At 38.0% G+C, this 20,208-nt stretch overlaps 1 protein-coding gene across 5 annotated transcripts in view; it reads right to left on the bottom strand.

Moving 5' to 3' along the window:
• LOC112044621 (atypical protein kinase C) overlaps positions 1 to 20,208 on the bottom strand; it is a 263,111-nt gene that overhangs the window by 8,280 nt on the left and 234,623 nt on the right. For all 5 annotated transcript variants that reach the window (XM_024080513.2, XM_024080514.2, XM_052887256.1 and 2 more), the window contains exons 4-10: positions 14,044 to 14,094; positions 5,648 to 5,733; positions 4,609 to 4,808; positions 3,000 to 3,153; positions 2,135 to 2,355; positions 1,189 to 1,369; positions 371 to 583 (exon numbers count right to left, since the gene is read on the bottom strand). In XM_024080513.2, coding sequence (XP_023936281.1) covers positions 371 to 583; positions 1,189 to 1,369; positions 2,135 to 2,355; positions 3,000 to 3,153; positions 4,609 to 4,808; positions 5,648 to 5,733; positions 14,044 to 14,094 — 1,106 coding nt within the window. The remainder of the gene's footprint in view (positions 1 to 370; positions 584 to 1,188; positions 1,370 to 2,134; positions 2,356 to 2,999; positions 3,154 to 4,608; positions 4,809 to 5,647; positions 5,734 to 14,043; positions 14,095 to 20,208) is intronic.

Raw genomic sequence — 20,208 nt, 5'->3', positions numbered from 1 at the left:
ATGACACAAAAGCTGGATTTTTGAAATTAACATAATTGGAATTCCAGTAAATATAGGCAAGATAGGCAAGACACTCTAAGTTTTATAATCGTCAACATTGTCAGCTACAGAACACAGTCTCTGTAGTGACAAAGTGTCTGTGAAAATCAATAAGGGAAAAAAATGAATTGCATTGAGAATTAACTAAATATGCCAACGACAACAACATAAATAATGGACTTTTTAAAATTAAATTATTGGATTATTCCGGCAGGTTTAGGATCTCATTTTAGACAAGGTTATTTGTGGCAATTAAAAATTCAATTTGACACTATATGGAAGAGCATTGTCTATCGAAAGATGACTCTTTGACTATGACTGACTGACTGACCTGGAAGAGATAGTCCTCAGTGTTCTGGTCGGGGTTGTCGGCCGCATGCGCGATGTCGAAGGGCGACCTCCCAGCCAACATCTCGTAGGTGAGCACGCCCAGCGCCCACCAGTCCACGGAGAAACCGTACTCCTCGCCGCGCAGGATCTCCGGCGCGATGTAGTTGGGCGTGCCGCAGAACGTCGACGTCGTGTCTCCGGGCCGGACACCCTCCTGCAATTAGAAATGAGTATTTAATTGAAGGGTAGTCATAGGTTATTAACCAATCCGCATTAGAACAGGGTCACGGGTCCAAGCTCTCTCTCCTATAAGGAGGGAGGCTTGACCCTGTAGTCATTAACAATCCATATTCGGCTCAATGTTGAGCACGAATCTCCTCTCAGAATGAGAGGGGTTTAGATTAGGTTAGGTTAGGTTAGGTTAAACTGTTACAACCACGCTGGCCCAATGCGGATTAGCAGACTTCATTCACATAGAGAATTAAGAAAATTCTCAGGTTACCTAACAATGTTTTTCCTTCAACGTTTGAGATACATGATAAACTGCACATAACTGAAAATTTGAAGTATGCCCCAGTGCAGATTTGAATCTACGCCCTCCTAACCGAAGGCAGAGGTCATATCCACAGGGCTATCACGGCTCTGAACAATGCTCCTGAGCATGTTTTGTAATTATTTTAGTTAATAATTATTATCCTCTCAGTCAATCATGATGATATCCAGTTGATTTGCAGTATTACTGATTCGAACAGCCAAGATGTGAAATCATGGCAAGTTAGAGAGCATGTGCCTAGATGATACACATTATTATCTCCGTACCTTGCACATGCCGTAGTCGGTGAGCTTGATGTGCCCCTCGTGGTCGAGCAGCACGTTGTCCAGCTTCAGGTCGCGGTAGATGACCCCGCGCTCGTGCAGGAAGTGCAGCGCTAGAGATATCTCCGCCGCGTAGAACCGCGCGTGCTCCTCGGGCAATCTCCGCTGCCGTTGCATGTGGAACCTATTCAATCAAATCGAACAGAGAATTATATTTCAATTTAGCATTTTAGAAAAGACAAGACTGTCAGTGTCAGTAATCGAACGAGAAGCAAAATGGTATTTGCTGTGAGCTCCTTAAGGGCACTGTAGCAGCATTACCGTTTGTTGAATGAATAAATGAATGAATTATATTTTATTCATGAAAATGTAGGTTTAACATGATGGTACATTTATAGAATTGAGCCTTTATACATTTTACCATAACTGGTGTATGAATTATCTTAAATAATTAAATACATTTGAACGAAAAAATAAAACTAAATTAATACAATGTCACAATTACAAAATAAGTTACAAAATGTCCATGTCCATAAAATAATCTTGAATGTCATAATAGCTTGTTTTTAATAATAAATTATAAATTTTACATTTAAATATTGACCAGGGCTTCTCTTTTAGACTGTTAGGAAGTTTATTATATATTTTTATTGCCATACAAAAAGAACTCTTGGCATATATTGTCAATCTTTGTCTAAATTTGTTACGGGCGGATGCAAATTTCTGCTAGGAGATCCTGAGGGCAAGGTGAAAAAGGGTAGGGGAAACGACTCTTTAAGGGCACCTCCTGTGGAAATTGGACTTCGTGTACAAACTGTGCGATCTAGATAACATTTGTCTGTTGTTATGTCTTCTTCAAGGTCGCATTTTTGGGCAACTATTTCTGTGAGGAGCGTTGGGATCAGGGATGTTGCAGGCAGCAACCATTAAGTTGATTGGTTTGACTCACATGAGGTCTCCGCCGCGCACGAACTCGATGACAAAGAACAGTCTGCTGGGCGTCTGGAAGCAGGAGTGCAGGCCGACCAGGAAGGGGTGGTTGGACGCCGTCTCGAACACGTGCTTCTCAGTCTGCACCCAGTCGATGTCCTCGTCGTCTGTCACCAGCGCTTTCTTTATCACCTTCATTGCGTACACGCGTTTCGTCCTCTTCAGTTCTACCATTAGCACCTGGAAATTGACATACAAGATTAATTTCATTGATAACGTATTTATGGATATGTGTAGCGTCGAATTTAATAATAATTTCCGTTGTTTCGCATCGCTGGTCGCATTGGTTACCACCAAATATTTTAAGGTAGCATCGGTCGAAGCTGGCAACCTTACTGGCAAACAAGTATTGCCAAGATATTTTTAGCGTTTCACTACGAGGCAGTTCAGAGAAAACTCTGTGGATATTAATTGCGAAAATGATGTAAGGTCTGACTGACTTATTGATCCCGTGGTTAGGTTATGTGGCTTTCGACTATCAAGGTCCTAGATCGAATCTTGTGTCTTCAAAATAATATAATTGTGAATCGAGTTGTGCTTCTTTCCAAGAAATTCTTGACTTCGATCAACACCTTGAAAGCATTCGCTTAATCGTTGGGTCAAGGTTCGGATACAGAAGGCAGTGATCCTTGAGGCGGCGCATATTATGAGAAGGTTCCTCACTCTGGAGCTCTGACCAGCGGACACTTGGGCAATCAAAATGCCGTGCAATGTGATGGCTGTTTTTTTTTACAAATCTTTAATAATGTTTTGTATTGTATTTTATATGCATAGTCAAAAATTTAAAAAACAAAGATAAATAAATTAATGTAAATAAACAATACCTTAGCGTAGGAGCCGCGGCCTATGACCCTGATGAGCTCGAAGTCGTCCAGCGAGTACTGGCGCTGCGAGCCTGGCTCCAGGTCCTCGCTGCGCGCGGGCGCGGGCGGCGCCGGCGGCGTCTCCGGCAGCGGCAGCTCGGGCTCCGCTCGAGACCTGCGGTCACAATGAAAACCTTTTGTAGCATGTTTCAAGTGAAAACTTTTAGAACTGAGAAACGTGCGCAACATGCATCTAACGTGTAGATGCATACGAGTAGACATATAATACCACATCTGTAGTAGATATGTTTCTGATATCATAGGATACATGTGTTAATTAAAGTAAAATGACTTTATTAAAAATTTTGTTAATGTTTCGAGCCACACTACAATTGGATCAAAAATGTAAATCAATTACTCGGTTTACATTGACAGAAAAGCTTGATTTTTAAAATTTTATATCAATCTATACTAATATTATAAAATACTTAATGAAAACATTAACAAACGATCTAGTTGTCCCTATAATATTCGAAAGTTCCCCTCGATTTCTCCAGGATCTGATCATCACATTCTGACATGATTACTATGGGACCAATTGGAAAGCATACCCTTTCAAACGAAAAAATAATTTTTCAAATCGGTTCAGGCGTCTTTGAGTTATTAATTGATACCTCCTTTTTTTAAGTCGATTAGTAAAGACGTAAAGTTTGTGGTGTTGTACGGGTAATCACTGGATCTACTGAACCGATTTTGAAAACTCTTACCACTAGTTAGCCCTGTTATTTGTGAGTGTCATAGGTGATGTTTATTTCTCGCATTCTCACCAAAACGGAAACTACGCAAACGAAACCGCGGGTCTTGTAATTAATAAATTCCACTTAATTTTAAATAAGGAAAATGGTAACTGTTATAACTTTAACAAAGGACAAAAGGTTCTTAATAATGCAAAAACCAATAAGTAACTCGTAGCATCAAATTTTCGTTCCGCTAATGCTCTTAGAAGACTGAAGACCTCTAAATCCATTTGTTAATTTGAATAATTATGCTAACGCATTTTTTGAGAAAACGCCGCAGACATTAATTCCATTAAGACTTTTAAATCTCATTAGAGAAATGGACGGAAACTCCTATAGACAAAGTTCGCTAACTTGAGATGAAAGTCTAAACAACTTACAATATTCGAAGAAGATAGTTCGAAAAAAGAAAAAAGTCATAATGCACCTAACCCGCAACTACGAAATTAAATGGAACGAAATGAGACTTGAGAGGAGAATTACTGGCTCAGGCTACTAAACACCTGTGTTTTAACTGGCAAGATGCAAGGCAGCGAATTGTAGTTTTTCTTGTGTGGACACTAGAGAGGAACGTCAAAGAAGAGATTTGGAGATTGGAGTGTGTGAAAGAATAGTTGTGTTTAAGGAAGTGCTGACGAGTAATTGAGGCGAGTGGAGGTGATAGACAGAATATTTTGTCGATACTAAAAATTACTTAATCGTTGATTTTATACTTGGTAATTATTTTTGATCGACATGGTCGTACTATTACCAGGACATCTTGTATAAGGTCTCACACTCTATACGCTCGTATCTTTCCTCCACGAGGTTCTGTTAACTATATTACTCCTTACCTGACCGAGGAAGCTCTGCCGAGTGTGCTCTCTCCGTTCGCGTCATCTTTGACCTCGATAGGGTCGACGTGCTCGTTGGAGCACGGCTTCTGCACCAGCTTGTGGCACTTCTTGTGCACGAGCAGCTTGCACTGGATGCACTTGAAGCCCTGCCGCCCCAGGCCCCAGATGCGGTCTTGACAGAAGGCACAGAAGGCTCGCTGGAAGGAATATTACGACTATGTTAATTAAGACCTTTTGGTTTAAATTATAAGAACTTAGAGACTTCGAAATAGTTCTAATATTATATTTTTAAAACTGTCATGCTTATTTCAGCAGGTAATTGAAAACGCACGCAGACTGTTTCGAATTTATAGTTTTGACACAACTGGAATGAAATTTAAATTAGTATTCGAACAGTTTTCTTTTGTTTATAAATATTATAAGTACTTAAACCATTGAAAAAGATTGGATCAAGAAGAGTATGAAATAGCATGTTACTTTTAAATCACACTAGAGTTTTAGGAACCTTCTACAGTGCAGCTGGTTCATAATGTACTACAATTTACTTAGCTCATTAGGAGTTTAAGGTTTCGTCATTAGCAACCCATATTCGGCTCACTCTTGAGCGCGAGTCTCCTCTCAGAATGAGTGGGTTAGTCCACCACGCTGGCCCAATGCGGATTGGCAGACTTCACACGCGTAGAGATTTAAGAAAATTTTAAGGTATGTATAAGAGGTTTCCTCACGATGTTATTCTTTCACCGGTTAAGACACTTGATATTTAATTTTTATAAATGCACATAATTGAGAAGTATGAGGTGCATGCCCCGGACCAGATTCGATCCTACGCCCCCCGAATCGAAGGCAGAGGTCATATCCTCTCACGCTTATAAGTTTAGTAACTTCCATAATATCAAACGTTTGTAAAGTACCATTTCAGATTGCAAAAACACAATTCATATTCAGCAGGAAAAGGAAAATGTTAAAATTTATGTTCAAAAAAACAATATTCTATAGAAAGTAACACAATATTCGAGATAATAGTCTTGATACTCACTCTATTAAAGCGTTTGGCTTGAAATATGTGTCCATTAACTCGGTAGAGCTTCCGCCACCGCCGCGCGCCGCGCCTGTAGATGCTGCCTGCAAGCGTACCGTGGGAGTTAGGCTCAGTCCAGAAAGGGCGAATTCGTCGCGAATCGTATCGCGCAAATTCATACGCGCGTTGTCGAAGTACTAGACATCAATACATCGCGTCCACAAGTATCGCGCGAATTCAAAATACGCGCGTAAATCGCGTGCACTAGATACGCCAGATTCTCGACTCGCGCGTGATTCGCGCGTATTGCGCGCGAGTCGAGATACTAGGGACAGTATGAAAAATAGAGTTGAACGCGCGAACTCTAGAGCGAGTGCGCGTTCAACTCTATGTTTCATACTGAGTTCCTCCCCAAATACTCGCGCGTAATACGCACCTTGTGGACGCAACGGTCGCGCGTAATACGCGCGAGAGAATCGCGACGAATTCGCCCCTTCTGGACAAGGTCTAAGCCTCTATCTTTATGAAACGACCTTTCCATACATTCAGCGGTTATATTCTCGTGAATTGCTGCTAAATGTTAAGTGCTGAGAACAATTTGCTCGGAACTATTGAAAAGTTATGCTAATGTTTGAAATTAAAAAGACATTTGGTTTTTTGTTGGCTTAACACTTCGCTTGTAGATATAATTATTAAGTACATGAAGCGGAGTTTGTTACGTTGCACATATTAGGTTAATTTTTAGACAAGTACGTACCTACGATGTCAATTGATATGTTAGGTAGAATCAAGTGAGAGTGAGAGTGCTTATATTTTTGTAATTTATGTATATTATGTACCTTTATGTATATTAGTAATAAGGTATAATCTGGCAAGTTCGTAGATGACACTCCCATTATATGCGGGCGACGGGAGAAACGGACTGCGCGGGTGTGAAGTCGAGCGCGCGAGAGGCAGAGAGAAGGACTGCCCGGGTATAAAGTCGTGCGAGCGGGGCATCGCTATGCCCCTCCCGGCCCGCTCGGACCACCGGGAGTGTTACGAACGAATTTGCCAAGCTATAGTAAAGTTCTTTGCCAGATAGAGAGAGAGAGAGAGAGAGAGAGAGAGAGAGAGAGAGAGAGAGAGAGAGAGAGAGAGAGAGAGAGAGAGAGAGAGAGAGAGAGAGAGAGAGAGAGTCAGTTTTCACCTCAAGAAGTACCTACTAGTTACCGTCATTTTCATTTAAGTTAAGCTAAGTCTAAGTTGGAAAGATATGAGGCTTAACTCCTTCGTAACGACGGTGTATGTCACTAACTTGTACCTATGTATGGTGATGATTTGTTACAGGTTCATAGCAGTTCGAGACTTACAATTTCTTCGAATCTGTACAGAAACTTAATAATGGCCCTATCTCCCTTCAATGTTAAGACTTGGATAGGTTTGTATAAAAATTTTAATAAAAAAAATTCAACCGACTTCCAACTCAAAAATTAACCTAAACTAAAAAGCAAAAAATAACATCTTACCTATGTGCTACCTTCTGATCAGTTTGAAGGCGGTGCCAAGCCAGTGATGTTTTAATTCAAGCCGTTTAAATTACACAATTTCTGTGGTTCATTCAGAAACGGCTTTAATTAAAACACGACACTGGATTGGCACCGCCTTCAAACTGATCAGAAGGTAGCACATAGGTAAGATGTTATTTTTTGCTTTTTAGTTTAGGTTAATTTTTGAGTTGGAAGTCGGTTGAATTTTTTTTATTAAAATTTTTATTTTTTAATTTTTAGTGTTAGCACACCTAACTGATTGTGAACAAAAATTAATGAGCAATTAGTTGAAACGTTATTTTCTTATGATAAGTATCTAAGTCCTTCTATCCCAATTTTAAAAATACTACCTTAACTCATATACAAAATTTCACTCCCCCTTCATCCACACGTAATATGAATATTCAGAAAAACGTGAAAGGTGACTGTCCTCCGTCTTCATCACCAGACCCCCTATGCAGTCACAATCCATATGGGTGGAAAGTTCTCATAAGTATAAAATTTATCAAGTCCAAACACAAGGTAGCTACTGTGAATCGTCGAGGAGTTCCCTTAACTCTCCTTCATCTTTATCACCAGACCTCTAATACAGTCACAACCTATCCAGGTGGAAAGTTCTCATCAATACAAAATTATCAAGTCAAAACACAAGGTAGCTACTGTGAACCGTCGAGGAGTTCCCTTAACTATCCTTCGTCTTCATCACCAGACCCCTAATACAGTCACAACCCATCTAGGTGGAAAGTTCTCATCAATACAAATTTATCAAGTCCAAACACAAGGTAGCTACTGTGAACCGTCGAGGAATTCTCTTCACTGTCCTTTGTCTTCATCATCAGACCCTTAATACAGTCACAAACTATCTAGGTGGAAAGTTCTCATCAAAACAAAGAAATCAAGCCCAAACAAAAGGTACCTGCTGTAAATCGTTGACGAGTTCCATACTCTGTGTATCAGCTCCATCATCAGACCAACTCCAAACCTTCATAAAATTGTAGTGGTTTAAAATACCTTATGGAAACACTAACAAACGCACTAGCCGTCTCTACGATTTTCGAAAGTTCCTCTCGATTTCTCCAGGATGCCATCATCAGATCCTGACATGAAAAAAATGGGACCACCCTGGAATCAAACCCTTCAAAACAAAAAAAGAATTTTCAAAATCGGTCCACAAATGACGGAATAATCGCTGGACATACATAAAAAAAAAAAAAAAAACATACATACAGCCGAACGTAGAACCTCCTCCTTTTTGGAAGTCGGTTAATAAAATCAAATAAATTCTTTTTTATTGTGGCATTGTTACCAATAGAATTTATCATAAATAATATTGAATATGGAAAATAGTAATATTGACAACATAACCAGAAAAATACCAGACAATTAAGATATTTCTTCTTTAGAATTTGTCTCTCTACAACTTTGCTACAGTTTTAAGCGATTTTTCGTTTCTATCAAACGTTATGATTTCGGCGTCGCCGTCAAACCAGATATCCCGCTTGCACTTGCACCTAATATTTATCATCAATCGATATAACCAACTCAAAAAAATTGTGTCAAAAAAAATCTCTTCTATAACGATCACACACACTAACTTTTAAATTAACCAATCAATACAATTAACATGAATATTTTGAAACTTGTTTACTAACGATATAAATGGCAACACCTGTCATAAACTTCACGAGGTCCACCGAACAAGACATGGACTGGGCGCAGCATACTACGGACTGGCGTGCTCTATCTGCTGACGATATCTTATCGACGTGGACGATTTCGTGCGATTGCGATGATTTATCGGTTCCACTAAATGCTTGGGAAATCTCTATTTTTACATTATTAGTTTTGTTATTTCGACAGAGATGGCGGCACTGACGAATTATTTTTTTATTTAATGACTAGTTTGGTTGTTTCAAGTAAAGGACTCTGAAATCGCCAGGAAAATTAAAAAAAAATCTACTAATGTTTGTTAAAAATTACCTCTTTAATGATACAAGTCGGGAGGAGTTTATCAAAAGTTGTTACTAACCAGATGGTTTTTTTACTTTTGATTAATTAATCTATACTAATATTATAAAGCTGAAGAGTTTGTTTGTTTGATTGATCGCGCTAATCTCAGGAACTACTGGTCCGATTTGAAAAATTCTTTCAGTGGTAGATAGCCCATTTATCGAGGAAGGCTATAGGCTATATATATTATCCCCGTATTCCTACGGGGACGGCAACCACGCGGGTGAAACCGCGCGGCGTCAGCTAGTAGTTAAATACAACATAACAGCCACAATGTCCTACAAATTGCGTGATACATTATTTCGTTTGACGCTTGGAAATTTTTATCTCCTGGTAACTCAGTTAGCTACCAGAATCAAGAAATTTCGTAAATAAAAAAGTTAATCGTCTCATCGAGATGAAGCTACTCACGAAAAATTAACTCTACGGATCCCTGATTTGATGGGCTAGTTAAAAGGAATAACCGATTTTTGTGAGTAATTTTTAAAATACCGTATAACTTTTACTATATATAATGGAATGGAATACTCCCAAAATAAGAGCATGAATAAATAAATAAATAATACATGCAGGTAACAGGTACCTACAGCGGAGTTGACTTTGACCTAGAAAGCGCGGCGATATCTTATTCACGTCCCTTTAAATAATAAAATATACGTACGTACCCTACACCTAGAATGTTCTCCAGCCAACTGCATCACGTACACGCGAAAATAACGTTTATGAGCTTAGCAATAGAGACGAGAGTTCAAGTGTTACCTGTTAGAATCGTTTTGTGAAATATAAACACTGTATGCTACAGATGGTGTTGTTATACGTCGAGTCTGACGTAAAATAATAATTTTGTGAAAATATTCCAACATGCTAAAACTGTTGCGAGCATCTGACAAAAAGTTTGCAAGCCCTGTATCGCACGTGACATATTTTTCATAGTTTACGTTCAACGTGCAGTTGTGATATTCGGTAACATAAAAAATATCATGAATATTTGTATGTTTGGTACAAACAAAAACGATTACAGAGATCCGAAAACAAAACCCGAAAAGGTTCTGAAATTGCAATCAGTAGCGCCATTCTGCAACTATAACTCGTGTGCAACTTGAAACTCGGCTACTAAACAAATACAGTACAAACATAATTCGAGCCAGGTTCAATCTATCTTTATCTATTTCTCTATATAGTGGTGTTAGTGACAGAGATAGATATTACTTTGAGGCTCTCAATGTCGAGTTATAAAAACATTAAAAGTAGAGAATCAAATTTAAATTTTAATCATTAGTTCGTCAGTAGGTAAGGCAGACGTACGAAATTGTCTATAACAGGTGAGCAAACGTTGTGTGATGACGTCACGCACAATATCGCGACCGTTAGCAGGAGTCGATATTTATGTGAACTTTGAATGCATCTAAAATCATAACTATTATATTTTTAATTAAATAAAACAAAAACTAGTGTATCTGTATATAAACTCTGACGCAACGAAATCAAATGATTTTGCGTACCTAGTAACATTTTTCATTGAGAGTGTTTTTGGGTATGTGGTAACAGAAATGGTGATAATAGAAGCATAAAACATGCAACGGCTTTCTTGAATTTGTCTGGTGAAAACATTGGCCGTGGCCGACCAGCCTAGTGGCAAATATTCCGCTAAGCGATCCTTCCGGTGCGATGTCTCGTAGAAACCGTCAGAGTTATGGCTAGTATAAACTTGTACTTACTCCAAGTGAGCCCGCTTTCATTTTAGACTGCATCCTTTTTTTAAGTGGTGAAATCGATGAGGAAAACCCACACATAATTCCCTACGTAAAAAAAACTCGCCACGGGGAGGCGAGGCGGTTATGTCGGACTTCAACCGACTAAAACCCCACGGTGTTCCAACTCGTCACTTAATGACTGGGCCACGGGAATGTTTTTTTTTATTAAGCGACCGCAACCCAGCCAGCATTTTACACTGCATCCTGACTTAACATCGGATGTAATGTTCTAACTTGTCATTAAATAAAAAATAATAGGTAATGTCTATAAATAACAATATTTTTTTTGTATTGTATATTATATTATAACACTCAAATAGTAGCTGTTTCTCTGTAAAATATATTTTTCTTATGTAAACTGATTTTGTGTAAACGTTTATTTATTTTAATATTACGGAAATGAGCATGCCGTGTCTACGTTTATTTGATTGTGCATAGCCTCTTTTTGCTTTTGTCGGCCCGTGGCGCAGTGGTATGCGCGGTGGATTTACAAAACGGAGTTCCTGGGTTCGATCCCCAGCTGGGCAGATTGAGATTTTCTTAATTGGTTCAGGTCTGGCTGGTGGAAGGCTTCGGCCGTGGCTAGTTACCACCCTACCGGCAAAGACGTACCGCCAAGCGATTTAGCGTTCCGGTACGATGTCGTGTAGAAAGGATTTTCATCCTCCTCCTAACAAGTTAGCCCGTTTCCATCTTAGACTGCATCACCACTTACCATCAGGTGAGATTGCAGTCAAGGGCTAACTTGTCAAAATAAAAAAAAAGCCTTGTGTTTATGATTTTAGATTGTAATTATGTAAACCACCAGTGACTGTTACATCAAACAGTCACTGGTGGACCAAATAAATAAATAAATAAATAAATAAATAAATAATCAGGGTTCTAGAATTTCCCTGTAAACTTAAACGATGATCAAAAAACAAAAGCAATTATTCTGAAAAGTTGTTATCATCGCAATTGTCTCTCTCTAAAGTATAAATAAATTCACGAACAATAACTATAATAAATATAAATTATAATAAAATTAAAGTAAAATTAAATATATCTTGACCGTATTACGGCGCAGACTACTTCACCTCATTCGTTTCATTAAAAAGCTTTTGTTCTATTATTTCCGTATTTCGACGTTTATTGTAGCAATGAGTAAATAAATGGTACTTCATATCGACTACCTTATTGGCTGAGTGGTTAGCTTGTTCAGCTACGAATACTTAGACAAAGTTTGTATCCCGGACACAGAAAACATATGTACAAGTACAGAAGATTCACTCCACAAAATAAATAGCGAATCTCGCTACGACACAATACGGCGCAATTCAGCAAAAAACAAAATTATTAGCAAGCCGCTTTATTTACTTACAGTTTTTATTTTTATTGTTTATAATCAAACAACGTTAGGGTTGTCTTCAAATAAAAAATACTTATTACTAGATTTAACGCGCGATATTTTTTTTTTTGGTTAATATTATTACAAACGACGAACGATAACAAACGGGTGAGCGCGCAGCGTGTGCAAAAGCGTCCGATCCGAGCGGCGACCTGTTTAAGTCACCCCGGGGTGAAGCGACCATGTACCTGTACATTTGCGCTAAAACAAGTCCGCCAGGCCTGTCCCGGATCACCAGTGGCGTAGCGTGCCTTGGAGGTGCTCTGTATCAAAATTAGTTATGGGGCAAAATAAAGGGTAAAAACTTCTCACAACAGAAATAAAAATGTTTGCCTATAAATAAATATGACAGCGATTAACATAAGTAGGACATTTCATTTCAACTTTTGGCGCACGCTAAAAAACAAGAAATAGCTTTTTTGATTTTTGTCATTTATGAATTGAAATTCTATAGGCAGCGTTTTTCCGATAAGGTGGTAACTAGCCACGACCGAAGCCTCCTACTAGACCTGGACCAATTAAGAAAACCTTAATCGGCCCAGCCGAGTATCAAACCTAGGACCTCAGACTTGTAAATCATCGGAAATCGGAAGCCGTCAAAAAGTATGGATTTGATTGGATAGTGAGTAACAGCTTATGCGTAGTGCACAGTATCGCTATATAATTACTAGCGGACTCGGTCAAGCTTCGCTTTGAATTATTCATTTATTTGCACTTCTTCCCTACCCCTACCCTACACTACCCTAATCCTACCCCTACTTTACCCCTACCCTACTTTACCCCTACCCTACCCTACACCTACCCTACCGCTACCCTACCCCTACCCTACCCTACCCAATCCCTACCATACTCCTACCCTACCCTACCCTACCCCTACCATACCCCTACCCTACTTCTGAATTCATTTGTTACAAAAAATGTGATAAATGACAACCGATTTTGAGCAAACTTTACATATAGAATAAATCTTAGAAATTGTTTTCGGAAATAGAAACTGTAATTTACACAAAATAAATTCATGAACGCACGCGAAAATGCGTCATTTGTCAGTATTTCTGAACGCACGTATAAATGTCAATCATTTGACAGGATGGACAACAAATGTTTGACAGGTACTAAACATAGTAAGTAACATTTATGGAAAATTATTCATCGTTCATAATAATTTATTCTTCAAGTTTTTATTGTTTTTAAGATGTATTCTGCTATTCTTGGCGGAGACAAATTCAACGAATCAAAAACCATGAAAATCGGTCCAGCTGATCTCGAGTTTATAAGTGTTGTGACCAACACGACTTTCTTTTATATATATACTAGCGGACCCGGTCAAGCTTCGTTTTGACATAAGTGCACTTATTCTCTATCCCTACTCTACCCTTCTATACCTCTACCCCTACCCTACCCCTACCGCTTGACTCTTAAACGTTTGTATAGGAAATAGAAAAGGGCAGTTTTTAGGGTTTTCTCGGAAATTATTTGATTTTTTCTCACCTTTTCAACCTTCCCTATACCTCCACGAACATTTCAAGACCAAGATAAGATAAATCCGTTAAGCCGTTCTCGAGTTTTAGCGAGACTAACGAACAGCAATTCATTTTTATATATATAGATATAGATTTGAGCATTACAAAATAAGCGAACCGACCGTGCGCGAGTAGAATGACCCGCCCATTGCTGGCTCATTACCGACTTGTGTTTGCGGAGCAATTAAATTAAAACAAAGGAAGCACTTACGGTCCTCCCCCGCGCAGGGCATGCCGGGCGCCGCGGGCACATTGGGGAACACTGGAACAATACAATCATACAATTATTCATTATTATATTTTGTGTTATACGTACGAGTAGCTCCGGCCGTTTGTTATAGCTAGGACCTGACCCCCTTCCTATGAAAGAGGAGCGGGGAGTAGTAACAAGTGAGCATTAAAATATTTTTCAAAAGTTAGTAGTAGAGGCTCGGGAACCATTAATTTTTCCGGAATAAAAAGTAGTATATGTGTTAATCCATGCTATAATATTTCTCGATACAAAATTTCAGCTAATTCGGTTCAGTAGTCGAGGCGTGAAAGAGTAACAAACATTCATATCATCAAAATCATCAGTTTTCGCAAATCTCGGGAAATCATGGTTTTTTTCGGGATAAAAAGTAGCTTATGTGTCAATCCAGAGTAAAATCTATTTCCATTCCAAATTTCAGCTAAATCGCTTCAGTAGTAGCGGCTTTAAAGAGTAACAAACATCCAAACATCCTTACAAACTTTCGCGTTTATAATATTAGTAGAATTATATTTTGTGATATACGTACGAGTAGCTCCGGCTGTTTGTTATAGCTAGGACCTGACCCCCTTCCTATGAAAGGGGAGCAGGGGGTAGTAAGAACAAGAGAACATTAAAATATTTTTCAAAAGTAAGCAATAGATGTTTTTAAATTATGTACGTAGTACGAAGTAGAACATTTTCACCCGCCTTAACTTTTTGACCGATTTTGTTAAAGTTTACTGTTTTAGTGAGCTTTCAAAAAAATACTCTACATCCATATTGGGCATATATGCACATTGCTATGTTGTTTTTACTACACACACATAGCGATCAAACTTATAACACTATTTGTGTCGGGGTTTTAAAAATACGATTAGAGTTTATTTTAAGTTACCACCCATAAAAATTTAACCTTTTCTTTAAACCAACTTTCGTATACAACGTCTGACGTATCTATTTATTTATTTATTTATTGATATACCAACAATGACAACTAGAAACATTAATAATCTATAGTATTGATTATTAATGTTATACATAGGTAAACTTAAAAAGTTCTAGTACTAAACGAAGCTATCTTTTAAATATACAACAGTGGTGTTTGTTGTCCGGTTAAATTTAAAAATTAAAGTACACTTAAAACTACAAATTACATTTACGTCAAGTGGCCTATTGGTTAAATTGTTAAATAATTATAATAAAAAATATTAATCTATTCTAATAAATTTATAAAATTATACAACAAAAAAAAAGAAAAAAAAATGTCCGCTGATATAGACCTTTAAAATGTTGTGAAAATCTTAATAAAGTAAAATAAACATTTAAAATGTCGTTATATACTTACGAGGAAGGAGTAATAAAAAAAATGTTCATCAAAGTTGATTAGTTGAATGCTGCCTCTGTCCACTACCATTTAAAAAATTAAACCAACTAAATACCATTATGTACCTTAAAAAGCTGCAAATTAATTAAAAGCTTCCCCTGCATTCACGAACAAAATACAAAAGGAATCCTACTCTAACAAACAAGTCTCAATATTCGTAGTGAGTTACTTTTGTATACGAATTCCGTTACCAATTAGTATCTCAGGTTCTACAGGAGCGCTCAAAGGCTAATTGGTTTCGGAGAAGTCTGGAAACTATACACAGAATACACTAAAGACGTCCATCTACTAGAACTGTGCAAGATTCGTTACTCAGAATGTGATTAAAATCTCCCTAGAGCATATCACCAGATTCTCAAAATACCAGATTCATAATACCGGTTACCGTAATACAAGATTCTTAACATTTTCTTATCAACCAATATCAACTAATGGCTATGTATCGGGCACATGGATGTTGGGGTCCCTATGTGTTGGAATGGCGACCACGCATTTGAAAACGCAGTGTTGGTCCTCCCCCACCAGGTGGACTGAGGACATCAGTCGGTGGACTGAATTGCCTGTTATGTTATTGTAGACAGGAGGTGTTAGTATAAATAAGAGGGTATTTGAAGATTTGAGCTCAATTGTTTGTTAGACAGCGTAGACACCGTCACGCTGCCAGTCGCGTTAGTGATTTTGTGGAATATTTTTTTGTGTTGTAATAATTGATAATGTTTTGTGTTGTAATTATTGTTTTTCATAAGGTGTTTAGTATGGGCAAGGAGTACTCGTCGGGCAGGTAAGGTGAGTGTTGATGCATTCTAAAGGAATCCCTTGAATCTAATCTCAAGGTCACAAGTCCTGGGACATGCTCGAGGTGTTTCCTCTACCACAAAATACAACAACACAACAAAACACTGTCGCTGCTACCAGTCACTATATCCTGTAGTGCACTTAATATATATCGCCTGTTGTGATGATGATGATGAATAGAAATCAAATTTTAGTTATACTTTATCAAACTCTTATGCCTTTGACCTTTGTTGCAAATTTTGCCAATTGCCAATTTTGTAAATTATTTTATTGTTTGAAAGAGTTTATTTTCAGATTGGTTCCGTTTCATTTTCATGAAAATCGGTTTAGCAATATTATGTTAATATCAAAATAACTGAAATACGTCTTTGAAGTCGGTCCAATTTTTATGATAAAAATATTATTATGTTGAAAAGGACTATTCTAAGTAAAAATTCGATATTCCAGCCATTTACGAGGGCTGGGGATTTTTAAAATTTTATATTTCATTTATATTAAATTATGTAACTAGTCTGGACAACATTAGCAGTAATATCTGATGAATAATTCGAAAAGCCAGTGAGATTTACTAAAATGGGCAAAGTTAATATTGTTGGCAACGGAGGAAAGAACTAAAAGGAACGACAGAACAACTAAACAAGCAATCTGTTTAATGCATACCGAACAAACAACAAACAAACTTATACAAAACATAAGTTTTATAAATAACTCAAGTTTCTAAAGGGACTTTGAGTAACTGGGAATTGCAGATAGGTCGAACTTTTCCACCGCATAAGCCTATAAAATAATACCTTTATTATTACACTAGCCCACGACCCGCGGTTTCACTCGCATACTTTCCACTTCCGTGACAATACGGGGATAAGATATATGACATGACACTTACAAATAACGGGGCTTTCCACTGGTAAAATAATTTTTAAATTCGGTTTTATTAAGTAACATACAAAACTCGCAAAATTTACCTTTTTTATTTATTTATTATTCTACAAAAACACATTTAAATTCCTAACCAAAGCCTAACCATAGTGCAACACAACCACAGTTGGTTTTACTGTGCACTGGTTATTATAACATAATATAATATTTAAGAACAAAAATAATTAACAAACAAAAGAGAAGAAAAACCAAGGAGAATCGAGAAATTAACGGGTAGTTAAATAAATATCGTAAAAGTGTGAGTGAACCGCTGCTGCGACGTTACACAGGCTGACCCAAAAAGTATTCCTTTACTTTCTAAAGGAATACTTTTTGTGGCAGCTTATGTACGTTCGTAAATATATTAGTATCTTTTACAAGATTTTTGGCCGTATCCGAAAGATCGTTAAAGATTGTTGGAACAATATATTCCAGCCTTCGCTTCGTCGTTATCAACCCATATTCGGCTCACTGCTGAGTTCGAGTCTCCTCTCAGAATGAGAGGGATTAGGCCTTAGTCCACCACGCTGGCCCAATGCGGATTGGCAGACTTCACACACGCAGAGAATTAAGAAAATTCTCTGGTATGCAGGTTTCCTCACGATGTTTTCCTTCACCGTTTGAGACACGTGATATTTAATTTCTTAAAATGCACACAACTGAAAAGTTGGAGGTGCATGCCCGGGACTAGATTCGAACCCACACCCTCCGGAATCGGAGGCAGAGGTCATATCCACTGGGCTATCACGGCCTTCGCTTACCTCTGTATAATATTAGTATAGATAAGAACAGCTCTATATTAGACCATTATAAAAAGCCTAATAGAGAGAGATATAATAATGATAAGGTCGAAAATTCCAGTAATTTCAACGAATTTCTCCTAAAAGCGCCTCTTTAGAGGTCATATTATTTATTTGGTAAATGAATAGCTCTGAATTTGACGCCGGCCATTGTTGGAGCTGCTTTTATTTCGTTAACGTTTTTATCTCGGCCCGAGCTGAGATGAAATAAACAAAGCTTTTAAATGTATTGCAGTGGATCTGCGCCGTTCTAGTTTTCAAAATTATAGCCCTATTTCTTACAAATGTGTTGCTGCGAGGCGCGAATAGCGTAGCCTTCATTCGCACGAGAGATTTTTTAACGGACGTTAAAAAAGCGTTCAAATATAGTATGAAGTTAAATGAAGGTCTATTTCCAACGCCCAAAATTGGAAATGCAACACTGCTCGAAAAAAAAGTCGTGTTTTAATAACGCTGTCCTGTGAACATCTCCTTGGGAATGCATTAGTTGTAATTGAACGCTTTTTAACGTTCGCTAAAATAGCGTTCAAACATAACATGAAGTTAAGTGAAGATCAATTTCCAACGCCCAAAATTGGAAATGCAACACTGCTCGAATAAAAGCGTTGTGTTTTAATAACGCTTTCGTATATACTTGGGAATGCATTTGTTGTATTTGAACGACCGTTAAAAAAGCTCTTGTGCGAATGCGGGCTAAGTGTAAACGACGTTTAATCTTGATTCTAAGCAAATGTTTTATACCTAAGACGGGGGAGTTGAGCGCTGTTATATTGTATGTTTAGGTGTCATCATCATTATCATATCAGCCGATGGACATCCAGTACAGGACATAGGCCTTTTGTAGGGATCTCCAAACATCATGATCTTGATCGCATTGAGCGAATCCCTGCGACTCGCCTGATGTCGTCAGTCCACCTGGTGGGGGTCGATCAACACTACGCTTTCTAGTGCCATTTCAGCTTCGCGACACGTTGAGCTATGTCGGTCACTTCGGTTCTTTTGCGGATCTCCCCATTTTTGATTGGATCACGCAGATATACTCCTAGCTCGTTCCATCGCCCGCAGTGTGACTCTGAGCCTTCTTATGAGGCCCATAGTTAGCGACCAAGTCTCGGAAACATAGGTCATCAATGGCAACACACACTATTCCATGAATTTTGTCTTCAGGCACTGAGGAATTACGAACTAAAAGATATCGCGAAGTTTCCCGAAGGCGGTCCAGCACCTACTTCTACGGCATACAGACTAACCCATAAAATGGCCATTTTTAGTTAGGTCATAATATTTATTCACTTATATACTGTGGTATAAGTAAGCTCTAATTATACTAAGTACTATTGGTGTGTGTGTAATTATACTAAGTACTATATTGTTAATTAGTGTAAAATAAGGAAGTTCAACTATAAATTCGATTGATTCAAGGATAATTTGCATCGTATATAACGTGCTGAATAGAATACAATGAGAAGTTAATACGTGTATCTAAGTAGTCGGTAATTAGGTATTTACATTAGAGCATTATCGATTTCAAATTAGCGAGCGGCGGAGTACAGAGCGCACTCAGCGAACGATAAGTGCTGATAATGTGATCGAATGACTCACATCCGATATTGTGCAGTAATTCATGTGTGTAATCATTCTATTGCGGTTGTAAAAGTGAAAAGCACCTAGTATTATGAAAAGTTAGTATTATGAAAAGTTAGTATTATGAAAAGGTTTTCGCTTTGATTTGTGAGCACTTCTTCCCTATCCCTGCCCCTGCTCTACCTCTACCGTCCACCTAGGTAGTCGCCTCCAGTGAAGAGATACCTAGGGGTAGGTAGCTACCACTACCCTACTTTACCCCTATCCTACTTTTACTCTACCCTGTGACTTTTAAGTATTATTACGAATCATTTGTATTGTTATAGTGTTGCTTTATGACTTTTTAAATTTTTGTCTGTGAGTCTTTTCTTCCGTAAGAACTTCTTACTTCCTAGTACTTCAAGAAATATTCTAGAAAAAGAAATTAGTTTAGCTGTTCTCGAGATTTGCGTTTAGCATTAGCAAGATCTCATGAAGAGAAATAGAAGTAATTTCCAGTCCCATCTCTTTCGTCCCAACGAATATGAAATGCGGACTCCCTCGATTTCGTCCGCATGAAATTCAAATTTTCGAAAAAAACTTGGGAGCCGTGATTTTATTCCAGTGAAGTGTTTTTTCGTGTAAAATATCAATTTAATCAGTAGTTATGGTGTAAAGAAGAAA

Source organism: Bicyclus anynana, chromosome 19 (assembly GCF_947172395.1).
Source record: "Bicyclus anynana chromosome 19, ilBicAnyn1.1, whole genome shotgun sequence".
Taxonomy (NCBI): Eukaryota; Metazoa; Arthropoda; class Insecta; order Lepidoptera; family Nymphalidae; genus Bicyclus; species Bicyclus anynana.
This window is presented reverse-complemented; position numbering and strand designations above follow the sequence as displayed.